At 39.2% G+C, this 18137-nt stretch overlaps 1 protein-coding gene across 2 annotated transcripts in view; it reads left to right on the top strand.

Moving 5' to 3' along the window:
• The first annotated feature begins 404 nt into the window (after positions 1 to 404).
• poc1a (POC1 centriolar protein A) overlaps positions 405 to 18137 on the top strand; it is a 38662-nt gene continuing 20929 nt past the window's right edge. The window contains exons 1-9 of one of the 2 annotated variants that reach the window (XM_027017513.2): positions 405 to 806; positions 1164 to 1248; positions 1335 to 1509; positions 4511 to 4690; positions 5209 to 5316; positions 5448 to 5563; positions 7124 to 7257; positions 15464 to 15532; positions 15640 to 15756. In XM_027017513.2, coding sequence (XP_026873314.2) covers positions 792 to 806; positions 1164 to 1248; positions 1335 to 1509; positions 4511 to 4690; positions 5209 to 5316; positions 5448 to 5563; positions 7124 to 7257; positions 15464 to 15532; positions 15640 to 15756 — 999 coding nt within the window. In that variant the 5' untranslated portion in view covers positions 405 to 791. The remainder of the gene's footprint in view (positions 807 to 1163; positions 1249 to 1334; positions 1510 to 4510; positions 4691 to 5208; positions 5317 to 5447; positions 5564 to 7123; positions 7258 to 15463; positions 15533 to 15639; positions 15757 to 18137) is intronic. The other variant, XM_027017514.2, reaches the window with a different exon arrangement.

Raw genomic sequence — 18137 nt, 5'->3', positions numbered from 1 at the left:
ATATGGCTATTATTGGTTTAAAATTAAAATCTTTAGTTTTCTGAACATTCTTCCTCTGTGAGAAAGATTGTATTAACTTAACGGTATATTATTAAACAGGGTGTTGTTTTAAACCCATAGAAACAGAAGTTTTGCTTCAGTCTTTAGGTCATAGGTTTCTAAGGTACAGTCTGAATATAACCCCTGCACTGGAGTCTAAATCAAGTTTAAAGGTGAGCAGATGTTTATATTGTGATGTAAACGTCACGTCCTGTTTAGTGTCCGAGGGCGAGCGCTTGGAAATGCGCGCGCAAACCAGTGGAAACGCGCGCGAGAGCGAGTGAGTGAGCATGCGCGCCAGCGACTCTCGCCCTCGCCCAGGTTTTGTCCTAAAAGGCGCTCCGTAGTGTGGGGTGAGGCGCGCGTTAAATGAAAATTGTGTCCGTTTGTTGTTATTGACTAGCTCACGCGCACGCTAATGCTAATGCTAATGCTAGCTAGGCGTCTTAGCAACTGGCCTGTGTTGACGAGTCTATTCGAAATCTGGCTTTCTCACTCGGGTTGCGCTGAAGGTTAGACTTTGTTTGCCACTTTGCTTTCAGCAATCAAAAGTTCTGGCGTTTATTCAGTAGACCGTCAGTTTACAGCTATAACTACATAACTAGGTTCCACCACAACCTAAAGTTAGATTTACATTCTACCCTACATGTCAAATAACGACTTGAGCAGGGAGCAAAATCGCGTACCTTGCTGTTTTTTATTTCTGTTTTAAATAACGATATTCCGACATCATTTAAATAAGTTCCCTGAAAATGACCTGCGCTTTGGTGAGTGTTAATTATATAAACTGGTTGTGTAATTTAGGCTTGCTAACCTAACTATCTTGATAAATTAGCGTTAGCCGCCCAGCTAGTTACTTGGGTATTGTTAGTTAGCTAACTTTAATCCAGACACATTTGCTGAAGATTTTGATTAATGTCACATAACTGGCAAACTAGCTGTTGGTCAACAGTCGATAATTCATTATCTAGCTAGCGCCTTCAATCAGTAGCTACTCACTTCATTATAAACATTTAGTTTAATGTTTAATTTGACTTTAATTTAATTTAACATTCTACTTAATGTATTCTGGCTAAATCTCCAGCAACACTAGTGTGATATTGGCAAATCTGTGGTCCTTTCAGGAAGACCCTACACTTGAGAGACACTTCAAGGGCCACAGGGACGCTGTAACGAGTGTTGACTTCAACTGTAACATGAAACAAATAGGTTAGCACTTATTTTAAAGGACAGCGTCTCGAATGTAGTTCATTAAACATGAGTGTATTGTGTAATTATTGTGTGTTTAAATCTAGCAACAGGCTCCATGGATTCCTGTATAATGATCTGGACTTTGAAACCACAGATGAGGGCATATAGTAGGTTTGTGGGACACAAGGATGCTGTGATGTCAGTCCAATTCTCTGCCTCTGGTCACCTGTTGGTCTCTGCATCCAGAGACAAAACGGTCCGTCTCTGGGTACCCAGTGTGTAGGTCCACTTTTCTTCACTCCTACACACATTAATATGGTCGTATCTATTAAATGTTATTGTGGATTTTCTTTAGCTGAGATTGCTGAACTATGAAGGTTCACAGCAATGTTTTGGTGATGCACATGCACTACCAGGTCATGACAGCAGAGGGTAGGAAATACATTCTCTTGCTTGAATCATTCCCTTACTCTCTGGGAGGAAATTAGTGTATTGTCAATTGTGTGGTGTTTATTTATTTAAAAAAATGAATAATGTAACTTCTTAATAATTCCTGTACTGTAAGAGGTTCTTGTGTGCATTCACAGTAATCCATATTTTATTATTTTTAAATCATATTCTTGGAATAGAAAAGTTCCTCAAATGGGATATAAGGAAGGATGCTTTTCATTCCTTGATGTTTTGGTTTCCATGTGACTACATTTCGGTGGTATAAAGTATTAGCCCAGGCCTGTAAATAGCCATTATGAAAACTGCTTGAATATTTCTTTTCTGGAATGGAGAAATAGGCTACATCACCTACTTTGAAAGAGTGTGATGTAGGGAGAGGGCTTGTGCATTCTACAGTGCTTGATGCTGCCTGCAGAAAGGAAAAGCTTGAGTGCAATAGATGTCAGTGGAATAGACTGAATAATTTAGCACATTGAATTGGGACAGGGCTTCCACAGACTGTCCCAGGCATATTGCCTTAGTGATGTATAAGGATGCCCAAGGAATGGCTGTTTAACAGTAGTTTGTTTATTGAACAAGTTCATGTAAGTTCACGGTCACAGTTATCAACATGACTTGATATTTGACTATTAACATAATATGGCTATTAATAAAATGCAGTATGGTGTTTTAACCACACTTTTAATCAGAGTGCTTCACACTTGGCCATCAATAGTTTTTTTCCCCCTACACCAGGATTTAATAGACCAGGCACACCAGATGAAGAGTTCAAGTTGTGTTATTCAAGCCTCTGATTTGAACAATGTTTTTAGAGGGAGTGGTGTTCCTTGTGTGGTGTTTGTTTGATGGAAAAAAAGCTGGCTGGTTAGTGGTAAAATATTTTATGATGATGTGGTGATGTTCATAACGGATGTAAATGCACAAGTAGGTGCAAGTTCTGTGTAACAATTGTGAGAGCAGTGAGTCACTTCTGTTGTGAAAGTACACTGTGTTGTGACCCCCCCCCCCCCCTTTTATCTTTTTTTGCCTCTTGCACATTTCAAGAGAATTCTATATGGGCAAACCACTTTCTAAAAAAGCCAACTATTATAGGTGGCACTGTGGTAATAGTTTTCACAGTGTGGTTTATTTTCCTACTAAAGCATCTCCAGTTTATTAATATTGTTGTTGTTAATATGTTATTTATTTATTAAAACATATCTCCAGTACAGGGTCAGCAAATGAGCCTACTCACTCGCTGTGTAAAATTGTAATATAAATTATTAAGTTTAAACCTGTGAAACAAAACTTACATTTACAGACTTTATAAGTCTATTGTTATCAAGCAGTTAGGATCATATCTCCCCTGTCCTGGATTTCTGCTGTTTTGCGGTATTTGGAAAATGTGGAGCACAACCAATCAGGCCTGTTCTTCTCAGTTCCACAGTGAAGCTGTAATGAGTTGAGATGCCATCACAAACTTAAGTTGACTTCATTTGAAATCAAGGTCGCAAGCAGGACCTAATCAGACTAAGTAATATTGAAGCCTTGATGACCTACATGAGCAGTTGATTGGACTGTCCAAATACCCACTAACTGCAGGTGAAGTTGATTGGACTGTCCAAATACTCACTAACTACATGAACAGTTGATTCGACTATTCATGATAATTCTTTATTTGGGCTCTTAGAGAATAAGGGCTTGAGTTTTCACTGTCCTTCTGAATGAGGTGTGATCCGTGTGCAGCAGTAGTCTTGGGTCTTGTGTCTTTTTCTGCTTCTTTTCTCCCATTTGTGCGGCGACTTTGATGGCTTGTATCCACTGCGTCTGCTCATTATTTTAAGAGTGACGTGATTTGTCAAGTACGTCGTAAACGTTATGCTGCCTTCCTACTTTAATGCTTAGACTAGGGTTATCTGTGAAGTAGTTTCTCTATATTTAGTTTCATGGTCCTTGAATCAGGTCATATCTACAAAAGCTTTTTAGAATGTTGTCTTTATGCAGTGATAGTCTTGCAGTGCTGACTCACGTCGAATACTGAATGTTCCAGTTGCACCAGCTGAAAGAAGACAAACCCTCCGCCCCCATAAATGTGACTAATGTTCACTCAAGTCTGTGTCCTCAATTGGAGAGGAGCTGAGTGTGGGTGTTAAATTAAGTCTGTTCTCTTGTAGGTTTGCCATTGTTCTGACAGAGATTTTTGTAGACACATATACATGGCTGTAAAGGCCCAATGGCCTTTTTGTTTAAAGGCATGTCCTTTCTGTTGAAGGTTGTTTTATATTCAAATTTAAATGTAGATTTTCTGAACTTCTGGCACTCTTCAGACTATCTGGGATGGAAACTTGTCTATGCTGTCTGTCAGTTCTGGTGGTCATTATACTTGCAAATGCATGGGGTACTAAAAATTGTTTTATGTCAGATTGAATCCTGGTGGCTATTTGTGTAACAGCCACTGACAGACTCTCATTGAGGTTTTTCTCCATCTTAATGTAATGTCATCTTGGTCGTTCAACAAAATGCTGTTGACTAGAATACATATCTCATATCTTCACATTCAGATAACTTGTGGTTACTGGAATAGTAAAACTGATCATAATGCATTTTGGCAGAGAAAATATGGGAATATATGACTTTTTAAAAACTAAAATTATTTTTCTTTTAATTAGACTGAATATAGACTGAAATGGTTGCTATCATTAATGATAGCACAGTTGGCTGCATTAATAAATGAATACATTCTTTTCTATAGTATTTTAGAACTCTTAACAATTGGGAAATGTTGTCCAGATCTGTCACTGCCTTATTTCGCTTCCTTGATGTCTTATTCATGATTCTGTCTTTGTTTCAGGAAAGGTGAATCCACAGCATTTAGAGCCCACACTGGAACGGTTCGGAGTGTCAACTTCTCCAGCGATGGACAGACATTAGTGACTGCTTCTGATGATAAAACCATCAAAGTGTGGACAGTTCATCGGCATAAGTTTCTCTTCTCTCTCAACCAACATGTCAACTGGGTGCGATGTGCAAAGTGCGTGAAAAAGGGGGAAAGGATTGACTGATTAATGCTGGGGAGTAGTACAACTTGCAGGGGTACATTTTACCCATGCCCTGCTAACAGCCAATTTATGTTTTTTCTAACACAACTGAATGATCTGAGGAGTCAGAAATATTTTAATTTGTTTTGTTAGGCAATTCCAACAAGTTCTGACATTCAGAATAATAAACAAACGCACACACCAATAATAACTAGTAACTTTATCAGTCTGGATGTAGCTTAGCTGTAAAATTAGGCTTGGCATGTTTCAAATGAAGAGCAGACTAGAAACAGAAAATGTGTGCCTCTGTTGAATGAATGAATGAATGAATGAATGAATGAATGTCTATTGGTAGTATTTGATGGGTATATGATATTAAAGCTTGTATGATCTTGTGGGGCAAATTTGCATCACCAGGAATAATAGAGCATAAGCAAGGAAGCTTTTTGCTGAATAGAAAATGTTTACACTGAGACAGTGTGTGCTGTGTTTTTGTTCTTCTTTTTCTCAGGTTTTCACCAGATGGACAGTTAATTGTCTCTGCAAGTGATGACAAAACAGTGAAGATTTGGGACAAAAATAGCCGAGAGTGCATTCACTCGTTTTCTGAACATGGCGGGTAGGTATACTGCAGTACTATACAGGGAATTGTCTAACTCGTCATACCATTTCAGTATTTGCATACGTTGTTGGTATTTGATTCTGCTTGATTGAAGCTTTCTCAATGAGATTATTTGTAATCTTTTTCAGGTGTGTGAATTACGCTGACTTCCACCCCAGTGGTACTTGCATAGCAGCGGCTGGTCCAGACAACAATGTTAAAGTGTGGGACATCCGCACCACTAAGCTTCTGCAACATTATCAATGTGAGCATTTATCTTCTACATTCTGCTATCAAACAATAGTGGCCTTATTTTCTCTTTAACAGTGCAGAAGGTGTTAGATACTGTAATCAGTGAGGTTTTTGAAATGTTGGCTGGAAATGACAAGTCACTGCAGGCTACATTAGAATTCATTATTTTAGCAGGTTTTGTAAAATAGTAGCAAGGTCTGCACATGCTCATGTTTTTAGAACAACTTGTGTGTCAATGAGTTTATCCACATATTACAAGGTATCACTGTGTCTCTTTTTTTTTTTTTTTTTTTTTTTAAATGAAATTCACTATTCATATGCAGTTACTGACCTTCCATCATTTCTCTCTCAATACAGTATTGTACCTTGGAAAGCTGTTTAGTACGGCGATTAATCTACCACATTGCCTTCGTGATTAAATTATATAAATGGCTGAGACTTCTGAGCTTGGGCATTGAACACTAGGCAGTGTTATAGGGTGTCATCAGCTGGCGTGTGGCCCAGTCATGACCGATGAGAAGGTGAGGAACAGAGGGGCCAAGAATTGACTGAAGCAGTTGCACATGAGCCTGACAGTAGCTGTGATGGCGAGGCCTGTAGCTACCCCTGTGTACGATACCGAGTGTTGATTTTCCACTTATTTCTGTTTTTTCATGCTTTCTTTTTTATATGTATTCATGTGAGTGTTGTTACTCTGTCACTTTCATTCAGACTTGGCAACTTTGATTAGAACCTTGGAGCAATTGCTGTATTGGGGTGGTTTGTCAGAGCAAGTGACAACGCTGCCTTAGGACTCTGTTGTGCACCCAATAAGCCCCTGAACTTGGTCCCCTTCTAAATGAACTTTGGTGCACCAAATGCAGGATGTGAGTCACAAGATTCGACTCTGAACTCTGTGTGAGAGGAAGAGTGGTAGTAACTACGAGCAGAGGGCAAATGTGGAGCAGTGAGACAGGAACATGCCTCTCTAATATTTGGTGCAATGATGACCATATCTGTAAGGTTAGGGTTATCTGTAGTATGCTCAGATAAATGCACAAAAATACCCACGTATTCAAAATGCACTTCTGCCGAGGAGCAATTCCTCAAACTGTTGCCTTCTTTTCCCCTCAAGCAAATTTGGCCTAGCGTAGAGCATTGTTCTAGTTCAGCATTATCGTAGTTCATATAGTATTTTAGAACATGGGAATGGGAACTAGTGATCTGGCTCTAAGATTCAAAACTCCAGGATTGTTACTGAAAAGCTGTGTAAACAAGTAACAAAAGCAGCATTTGCTTTCCAGTGTATTTAATGCAATTGGTTTAAAGTTTTGGGGTTTTTTTCAAACTTTTCACCTTTCAACTAAGCTGAACATTTTGTTGTTTACTTTTAAATTTGCCCCAAGGTATTCAAAAAGAAATAAACACAACCTCTATGTTCACTACTATGTGGTACAGGGGAGAAAATATTTAGTAATATACTATTTATTTATAGTAATATATTTTGCTTGCATTTTAACATGCATTTTTTTAGTGCATGTCTGTATGCATGGTGGGTGTGTGCTGGTTCATAATGTTGCATTTTCCCTACAAGTGCACACTGCAGCTGTAAATGCACTCTCCTTCCATCCCTGTGGGAACTACCTCATCACGGCCTCCAGCGACTCCACATTGAAGGTCCTGGACCTGGTGGAGGGCAGGCTTCTCTACACACTGCATGGACACCAGGTACCTCTTTATTGGGTATTTTCTCCCAATTTTCTCCCTATTTTAGTCATAGCCAATTCCCACCTGTCAGGTAATTCTCCCCTATCACACAACAGCTGCCAACCAAGGAGGGCTTCCTTCTTCTTTTCAAGTTGTGGCTCATGCAACGTCAGGGGGCAGTGTAACACTCTGAGGATGGTGCTGTCTGCCTCCTTATGAGACATGAACTCACAGATGCCCGTGATTGGCCAGTGTCGCTGTAACTGACGGGAAAGAGTCTGCCACCCCTCCCTCCCTGAGAGCTCAGCCAGCTTTTCTCTGTCTCCTGGCCAGAATTTTGACTCTTGTACAATGCTGATTTTATATCATCTCCCAATAATTGCTGTATAGTTGTTGTTTCACACATCAGGAACCATGTACTGCACTTAAAACTTTCCTCTTTAAACGTAACCTTTTAAGTGCAGTATTGATTCTGCACAGTTTGTTAAACCCAGTCAAGCTCTGCATTATGCTTTGTTGGAGTGTGACAGTGTGACTCATATCATTGAGTTTCATTGTAGAGAACAGGAGCACATTCTAGAAATGATCATTCATACCCATATGCACTCTGAGGCATGTCACTAGGCAAAGAGAATTTTTTAACTCAAGCTCACTCTTTTTGGGGCCTACTTAACTGAACTCTTTCCAAAGTATATTTTTAAAATTGTCAAGGAAAGCGCCCACCCACATACATTGAGTCATGAGTGTTTGGTGCCCAGAGGGTGTTTGTGTGTGTGTTTGTGTGTGTGTTTGTGTGTGTGTTTGTGTGTGTGTTTGTGTGTGTGTTTGTGTGTGTGTTTGTGTGTGTGTTTGTGTGTGTGTTTGTGTGTGTGTTTGTGTGTGTGTTTGTGTGTGTGTTTGTGTGTGTGTGTGTCGGAGCTGATCATAATGACAGCCCACTCACTTTGCTTACGATGTGGGGACCCTATCTCTTGTCTCCCAGGTTGGCTAAACTAATGTATACATGTATATAATGTAATCTGTATTTCTTACACTGTGGGGACACGTGTCTTGGGTTACTGCTCTACTGCTTTTAATTTTTATTGGTGTAATATTGCTGGTTTGTCAGTGTGTTATTTTGATGAATTTTGTAGTATAATCAAAAATCATGGACAAAGGCAGCCTGTTCCCTTTTTATGTCTTTGGAAAAGCACTCAGCTCATGTAAATGTAAAGAACGAGAGAAATAATGTACCTTCACACTTTTCATTCCCATACTTCCCTTGTTTATGACTTCAACTGCTGAGACACACCTGTGTTTGTAATTTCTAGAGTGTTAATTAATACAAGCTCCAGTCTGTTCAGATAAGAGGTGAAGTTCGTACCTATTGGTGTGATCCAAAGTTTCTGTCAGTTTCTCTGGTAATTTGAAAATATTAAGTGGAGAAAGGAAAGATGATGTAAGCGATTGTCTAGTCTTATACCAACAATTTAATGTTGTGAATTTAGAATGTTTGTAGCTTTGCAGTTTGACACTGCACATTTGGAAAGTTCAGTAATATACTTGGTAAAAAGTATATTTTGCATCATATTTAAAGGTCACTTGCCATCATGTAGGAAAAAAGTACCATGAGAGATTTAAAAAGATTTCTTTAAGTTTTACTTGGGACCACAGATATGTGTATATTTAGAGCTTTTACTGCAAACGTGAGTTGATATTAGCATATTGGCGTTGTAGCTGTCATGACACTCCCAGTCTCAGCTCGAGCCATGCTTCATTGTTATAAACACAGCTTTCGGTAACTTTATTGCTATAGACACATGTTTACAGTAACTTTTAAGGTTAACCTATGAAAGCTTTTTCAGGCAAAGTTTTTATTTGTCTAGTTTTACAGTTGTGCATCTGCACCCTCACTGGTCATAACTGACACCTTGATTCAGGGACCCATTTCAGAAATGACCATGGTTGCCATGGAATATCATTCCTAGTGGCAGCTGTGCAGAGCCCAGACCCTGCTGTTAGCTCTGCGGAGCCCAAAGCCGAGTGTTCAGCAGGAGCTGAAGCCACTGGCATGTGGTGCACTAACCCATTATGGCAGGAGATGCTGCTTGTGGCTCAGTGTCGACGGTCTGCTGGGTTCGTGGACCTGTGAGACAGTCTGGCTGTGAGTTATTAGTCATCAGTGAAATGGAACAGTCTGTCTCTGGCATGTGTTGCTAGGGCCTGTCTGCTTTCTTTTTTCTTCTTAAGCCATATATTCATTGGTGAAGCTGTTGACCACAGCTTTAAAGCTTAGCCTATGTAAGCAAACACAGTCTCAACTCTTGAAACAGTCTTAATAAATGGTCCGTTTTTGTTGTTCTGTTCCATACTTGACCTCATGGCTCTTCTGACCAGATGACAGTACCATCATCCTGATGGCACAGACACCTTTTGTGTATAAAAAAAAAAACCCCTACCTTTTTATTGCTAACTTTTTTTTTTTTTCTCTCCAATAACCCCTTCATTGTTTCTCTTTGTATGACTGTTATCTTGGGACAGTAAGGCCATTGTCCTATCATCATTCTTGGAGTATCCCATCTTGAATCTCAGCAGTAGCAATGTTGTACTGGGCAGTGCTTTTGCTGTGTGTATACCTTTGGGGCAGTGCTTTTGCTGTGTGTGTACATCCTTTAAGGCAGTAATTCCCTCTGAAACAAACCACTTTGCTTTTCATACTTGGCAAGTCTTAAATAAAGATGGAAAAAATCAACACACACACAGATTTTCATGCTTCCAAAGTCCGAAAGTAGCGATCACAAGAATCTTTATAGAACCAATGTATGTTTCTAGATAGAATACATTGTGATGATGGGACGAAAGTAAGATTTCCAAAGCTGGGTGGCAGAAGTAATTGTAAAGTGTTATAGTACAAGGGTAAAATGTATGGTAAGTAGTTTAAGAAAAAGGTTTTGTTAAGACTCACCAGAGAAGAAAACATTTTTGAGTTTGTGGGAGAACCACTGAAATGACAGTGGGTAGAAGTCGGCTCCTTGACAGAACAGACTGCTGTGCACCTGTTCAGACTTGATTCATGGTGTTTTAAGTTTGGAAGGTTGTATCCTTATCGAAAGAGAGTGGATTAAACACAAGTAATCAGTTTCATGTCCAAGACTTTATTCCCATCCCCCAGAAAGAGATGAAATGATGGACTTGTGCGTGACCACATAAACTGAGATGAGCTACATTATCTGCATAATTATTCTGTAATTGCCGTTGGTCGTTGTGTTTATTATATTTAAATTACAAGTTCATTTTTCATTATACAGTTGTTGAATCCCTGCAGCCTTCACATACTAAGTATTAAAGAATATAGCACAAGCATGCGTGACACCACTTATATGCAATTAATGACCCAAGCTAACCGTGAGTGAACCTAGCTAACTATCATTCAGCATGTCAAATGATCTGTGCAAATCATAATGTAGGCTACATATGGAGAAAGTCCACTCCATGCTGTTTTAGATAATTATGATCTTACTGTGGACCATGCTAATTCACCAAGTTTAGGGCCACTTCTTAAGAGGTAAATGTAGACTTTCAAACCAGTTCACACTTTTACCCTATCAAACATGATGCATGAGTGAGTGATTTGCTTTTATGTTCCTTTTAAAATAAAAGGATGGAATTAATGTTTTCGTAGTTGGTATATTGGGTATGTATACAATGAAGCTTCTATTAGCTGTTTTGAAGTGACTAAGAAGTTATTGTTTAGAATCTTATGATCTGTATATTTTATGGATGCTTACGGCTGTTCCCCAGACATGCTGGAGCTGATTTTCAGCAACTACTTAGAAGCTTGGCTGTAGCGGCGCTAAATCTTTTCTTAAAACTGCCTTGTAAACATCACAGCTGAATAAACAATTTAGGGTTTTTCCCCCATTCATGTTCTGCCTCATTTGACATTTATTTACTTGTATTGAAGCTGTGTGCTTTACCTGTAAAAGGCTTCGACAACTTGAAGGTGAGAACAGTACCACAGCACTCAGTGTTCAGTTATTCTGTTCAGGCTTTGTTATGGAGGCAGGCTTTATTCTGGTCTTGTTCTTTGGCCTTTGGTGACTGCTCTGCCCCTAAAAACTGAGGAGCGAGACAGAAAAATATATAGATCAGGGAATGTAAGATTACACTAAAACGGATCGTAAAATGTATTTGTAAAGGAAGAAAAATAAAGTCTGATATAAAATAGAATTTGTCTATTTTTTAAAATGTGGATGAATAAATATGTCCAGATAAATAAATGTATCTAAAGGGAATGTATGAACACGAATATGTTTGTAAAATTGTACATTTGTATATAATTATCCAGCTCAGAGTGAAGGTGTGCAGTATGGCACAGTACAATATGGCACTGTGCAAATAGCAAAATGGGTGTGTAGGAATCTGTATGATTTTATACAATTGTGCAGTTATACAGTTATCCAGCTCAGGGTGAAGGTGTGCAATATGGCACAGTGCAAATAGCAAAATATGGGTGTGTATGATGTTATAGTGAACAATGGTCCAGTCCAGTGGGGGAATCCAGTGAATGAAGAGTAGTCCCATCCTTTGCTCTGGATCAGAGCCCAAATGGCCTGCGGGAAGAAGTTCTTGCTCTGCTCAGTCTCTCGGTGTTACTCTTCAAGGAGCGAAAATGCTTCCCTGACCTCAATAGAGAGGAGGGTGGGGTCCTTCACAATCCTCCTGGCCTTGGTCTGGCAGCGCTTGTGATAGATGGACTGCAGGTCAGGAAGTTCTGTATGAGTGATGCACTCTACTGAATGCACCACCCTCTGGAGTGCTTGTCCTGCTTGGTGCTATTCCCAAACTAGACTGTGATGTTTCTCAGGAGGATGCTCTCAATAGTGCAGGTTTAGACGTTCTGCAGCACCTTGAAGGGCAGTCTGAAGTCTCTTAGGTGTCTGAGGTGGTAAAGACGCTGACGAGCCTTCTTTGCCAGGCAGTTGGTGTGGGCCAGGACAGGTCCTATGAAATATGAACTCCAAGATACTTGAAACTGTCTACTCTCTCCACCATGGTTCCATTGATCCTAACAGGTTAGTAGTGCCACTTCTGCTTCTTGCTGCAGTCCACAATCTAGTTTCTCTTGCTGACGTTTAAGAGGAGATTATTTTCATGGCAAAATGTCATATATTTCATCTCGTGTTGACACAAAAGCTAATATTGCTCTTATTCTCTGAAGTGATTAACATTCTAACACTTTGGGGGGGGGGAGTCCATCAGTTCTGCTCTGAAAATGAGCTAATCTTTTTAAAGCTTTTACCTTTTTTAGCAATGACCAGCCTCACTGACTGATTTTAGACACATTTTCTGCCCCGAGTCTAAATAAGGATAAAACAAGTCATCTGACACCATTCCAGTAATGTGGGGCTGATGTAACGGTGAAGTAGAACAGGTGATTAGTCCATATCTTCTGCAGTCATTCCTGAGTGAGTGTTGAATAAGGAGCTAGACGTGTGAAACGCATGTTTTAGTGTTGGGTCAGGGTGGAGGTGCTAACATTGATTACTGATTGGCTTTGAGAGTAGTATGTACCAACACACCCTGCTATACATTCGCACACTTGCTCATTCACTCGCTATCACACACACACACACACACACACACACACACACACACACACACACACACACACACACACATATCTCTACCTTTTCTCCTGTGGGAGGTGTATCTGAGGACTTGCCACTGAGGTGTCAGTTGCATGAGTCATAGTGAGTCATCTTAGAGTAAGATACACATACACATAGAGAGAGAGGCTCCCAAATCAAAGCATTGTGCCCTTGAATAATACAGTACATGCCGAGTCAGCTCACATGAGTGGATAATTTGGACTCTGTCTAGCAGATAGACTATAGTTATGGAAATCTGATGACTGTAAATGTAAATGATTATTGACCTTATTACATATATATATATATTTTTTTTACAAATGATCTTTTTTTTTTTGGCTTCTTTTTTTAGAGGCAATATTGCCAGCTTACATGATTATTGCTCATTCTGCTTTCTAGATTTGTGGGCTACAACATTTACTATATCTTTCAGATATGTGTTTTTATTATAAGCAATACTGCGCAAACCCGAATAATGGGTCTGTTCTGTTGTTAGAATTGGAACATTCCTATGGAATAGTACTATGTTGATTGCCTGTTGAAGTTGGAGTATAACTGGTGCACTGACCTGCTATTTGTACCAAGTAATGTGTTCATTGTGTGGGTGGGGTTGTGGATCCATGTGTTTTTGCATTGCCAGAGCGGTGTCTGTGAAAGCGTGTCTGGTTTGGCCTCTCTGTGTTTAGCAACATGTAGTGCCTAATTTTAACCCAGTGTATTTGACCAAAGTCAATATGCCGTCATTATGGTGTAATTTTCCTCCTACGGGCTGGCCAGAAGTTCTCTTCCTGCATTGCTAATTGTGTGTATACATAAAAAGAGAAGGATTCTCTGTTTTTCATTGACGGGCACAAGGTAATTAAACTGTAGATCCAGGCAAAATAATTTATTCTTAAATAATTTTTAAAACGGTTCCTTAAGACACAGCATGTGAAGCATATAGTTCACTAGTCTAGTGTTCACCCATAAGTGCATGTTCGTTACCTGCACTTGAATGCTCAAAAGTATGAATTTTCGAAATAAGGACAATATAAAGGCTTCTCAGTAGTCATGTGTGTACTGCAAACTCTCTATTATCACAGACAAAAATGTCTGCTTACATCAGAGCAAATTTGTCCTCTTAAGATAAAAAAAAAAACGTAGACAGGTTTTTATGACTAGTGTTCATTTTAATGTGTTAATGTAATGTAAAGCAGTAGCCACGTTACAGTTTGCAGTCTCTTTATTATAGATAAAGTGTTTAAAATAAAGGTTTCTACAGGAAATTGCTACTGCACCATGCCATGCATTCACTAGCCCACCACAGCTGATGTCAGTGTGCTAATGGTGCTTGTGATCAGAGTGGAATAACTGAAAGGAAGATTTACAGATTTTACTGAAGTAGTGCTGGGTTTAATTTATTGTTCAGAAGATTAAAAAAATACTATGACTTGAAAGTATGAGCATTTAAACTTTACACTGGTGCAAACTTGACAGTCAATCTCAGTCCCTCTAAACAGACAGCACGCTAAATAACTTCAGTGGCTAAAGTTTCTATGATGTCATCTTTCTAGAAAGTAATTGCTGTTTGAAATGTGAGTTGTTGGTAAATTATTATTTTTTTTTAACTTCAGCAGCCTTAACAGTGTGTGCAGTTACAGTGGGGAGAGTGAGCTTTAACAGTGTATGTGGTTGTTGGTGACGAGACGGTACTCTAAAGGTGTCTGCGCATGTTGGTGGCAAGAACATTAACAATGTGTGCAGTTGTTAGGGGTGAGAGCTTTTCACTCTTTGTGCGGTTGTTACAAGTGTGAGAGAGCTCACTGTGTGTGGTTTGTGGTAAGTGAGAACTTTAACAGGGTGAGGTTGTTGGTGGAAATATGGTTTTAACAGAATTTGTGGTTGTTGCTGACGAGATTTTAAGTGTGCGTGTGCGCGCACGTGCGTGTGTGTGTGCAGTAGTTAATGGTAAGAGATTTAACAGTTTGCAGTCGTTCCAGCTTTAATAGTGTGTGCAATTGTTGTTCTCTGTAGATTAAGGTTAGCATCTCTGCAGATGAATCACTTTGCATTTGCATCCATCTTTCCAAACCAACATCTAGGGTGGGGAAAACTGAATTGATGCATTAAACTGTATCAAATATTTCACTGGACTTTATGAACTGATCAGAGAATTTATCTGAATGTCTGATTGGATCTCAGCTTTACCTTAAACACTTCCGGCATGTACATTTTGAATGATGACTCTAATACAGCTCGAAAATGGCATAACCAAAAGAATTGATGTATCGTTTTTCATGCTGCACTAGCTTGTGTGAATGCTGCCGTTTATCGTTTGTGTCTCGTGCTAATAAGCTGCCTGTCTGCATCAAGAGATGTTTGTGTGTCCTGCTCCTTGCCCTTCGGAACTCGGGCCTTCACAGGAAGATAACTGGATAACAGATTTTTAATTACGATTGTACTCATTTTAGGTCAGTCTAGCACAATAGAAGTTGCTTTTTTGCGGCTTGTCTCCTTGTTTGTATTTTTTTTCTCTTGACTTCCTGGACCTCGGAGACCCTGTAGACTGTTCTGTGTCACAAGTCCATATGCTCATCAGCCTTATTCCTTGTGCGCAGGGTCCTGCGAGATGTGTAGCATTTTCAAGGAATGGGGATTATTTTGCCTCTGGTGGCTCAGATGAACAGGTGATTTGTATTTTGTTTGCATTGCTGTTGACCTGTTACACTGTTATGTTACTGTTTACTGTTGGGTGATCGGTACTTTATATGTGAAATGTCACTGTTGTGCACAGGTAATGGTTTGGCAGACCAACTTTGATGGTGCTAATTACGATGAAGTGCTCAGGCTGCAGAAAAAGGAGGCCAGTGTGGAGCAGCCACATGGATGTCACGCCCACCTCCCAGCCCAGGTAAAGCCCCCCCCCCCCCGACCCAGGTAAAGTCTCCAGGCTTCATGAGGTACGTTGAATTAATTCAGCCTAAGATAGAAATGTTGGTTACTGAAAAGAATGGACATTTTTGATTTTATGAAAAGGAAGAGGTCCTTGGATAAAAGACTGCAGCATTCAACAAATGGTATTTGCTGAAAAAAAATGTTTGATATAATCAATCAGAATCACTCCAAATTTATTTATATAACGCTTTTTACAACAGCTGTTGGCACAAAGCAGCTTTACAAATGTCCAAGTCCAAGCCACTAGTGTGCAAGCCAAGGGTGACAGTGGTGAGGAATAACTCCCCAGAGGAAGAAACCTTGAAAGGAAACAAGACTCAAAGGGGGACCCATCCTCCTCTGGCTGATATAACAGATGTAACATATATAACAGAGCAGACTAGATTAATTAAACATACATAATTTCTTTAAAATTATCCTGGTAAACTATGTGATGGGTACATCGCAGGTTAAGCCATTGTCCATATGCCATAAGTTTTCACTCTTCTTGTCAACAAAGTTAGTTCATAGCTTGAACGTTATTCCAAAAAAAATCCCCAAAAAACCAGTGGATTAAAGTCAAAAACCTGTAGGTTTTAAATAAGGCAAAGATATGTCCTTATTTTGTGTGTGTGATGAAATGCTAATATAAAGTAGTACTCTATCAGTAAGCCTCTCAGTGCCTGTATGGCATGATATATTATAGGAGAGCTCTGCCTGGGATGACGACCAGGAAGGACAGAGACCATGAACCTGCAGAGATTGATGTGATGTTCCAGGCATTCCTGATCGTTTCCCTCTTGCCAATTTTTTGCAATTCCTTCTTTTATCAATCTCAATTTTCTCTGATCTCTCATTTTCTACTTTGAAAGGACAAAATGATATGAATCCCCACAGAATAAGTAAAGTTGTTGATGCTGTGGCTGATATTTGCCCATTTCTGCTAAGCCCAAGCTGTGCATAATATTTAAGGTCAGATATCAAATGTAGAGAGTTGTCTGACCCTTATTAATGAGAAACCTTTAATGAGCACATACAAATGTGTAGTCAAATGAGTCCTCAGATTTTCAAGTAATCACGCACAGGTTCTTTAAAACAAAAATGCATTTCGGGGACATTGTGACCGTTGTTCTCAAGACATAATAAACTAAATCAACTAACCTTTTTTCAGTTAATGAATGAATTTATTAAAGTTGTTGCAGCCGTACACAATATAATTTTTTAAAAATGATTTATTAACTAATTTCTTCACCTTTTAAAAAAAAACAAAACGTTTTTTAAAGCTCAATTTGCAGGCTGATTTGTTTCACACACAGTGTTAAGTTGATACTTTACTACAAGCTTAAACTGTCAAATTCTTCCATTTGAATTTGTTATAAATTGATCTGAATATATTATTATAAAACTTAATTGTAGATTACAACACCAAATTCATTGTTAGGATTCCCAAATTAAAAATTCATTTAAATGAATTACTAAAATATTTGTATACTCCCAAGCTCAGAGTGCATTGTAAATGGCCAGAGTAGTACACTAGTACACACAATCATTTAAAACTACTGAAATAGACACTTGACACAATATTTAAACATGTATTAACAATAGAATAAGTTAAAGCAGCAAAATGCATTTTTTTTTTTACCAAATAGTATGACTGTGTATGAAATAAGCTTCTAACCAAATTTAAAAAATGACCAAAGATTATGTAGGTTGTTCAAGGAAAGCGCACCAAACTACAACACAGGCCCTACTCCATTAGGGAAGTAACTGTAGTAGCTATAGGAAACCCCTGTTCAGAAGCAGGTATCTGAGTTCAGTGACTTGTGGCATAAAATTGGGGGGGGGGAGTCTGAGGGGAAAGAGACAAAATTCTAAGGAAAGCATCCTGACTAACTGAAAAACAACCTATGCCTTCAGCATGTGGTCTTCCAGTGACAAGCTTCAAGCTGATTCTGCTCACCAAGAGAGAGAAATACCTACTGTTAACAGTACTGCAAATTCCCACACACTTCCAGAGCAGTAGTCTTCTCCAGCACAATTTCAAGGATGTGTATTACTGAGAGGATATGTATCACCTCTTCTGATATCTCCAGGATGGCCATTTGGAACGAATGATTTTTAACAAATGACTGTTTGCATCATCTGTTCCTTTTCTTTTTATTGAAGGAAACCTGTGTTTTTAATATTTTCTTATTCACTTTTGCATGCATTGTGGCAGATCTCACATCTTCTTTCCTATGTAATATAGTTTTGTGTTCCCATCTTCCTCACCCCTTTGTCACTCTCCATCCTCTCCCACCTGTAGAGGTCACACCCAGAACTCCAGCTCAAAGTTCCTCTCCCTGCTCTTCACACAAT

The sequence above is a fragment of the Electrophorus electricus genome, chromosome 20 (assembly GCF_013358815.1).
Source record: "Electrophorus electricus isolate fEleEle1 chromosome 20, fEleEle1.pri, whole genome shotgun sequence".
Taxonomy (NCBI): domain Eukaryota; kingdom Metazoa; phylum Chordata; class Actinopteri; order Gymnotiformes; family Gymnotidae; genus Electrophorus; species Electrophorus electricus.
This window is presented reverse-complemented; position numbering and strand designations above follow the sequence as displayed.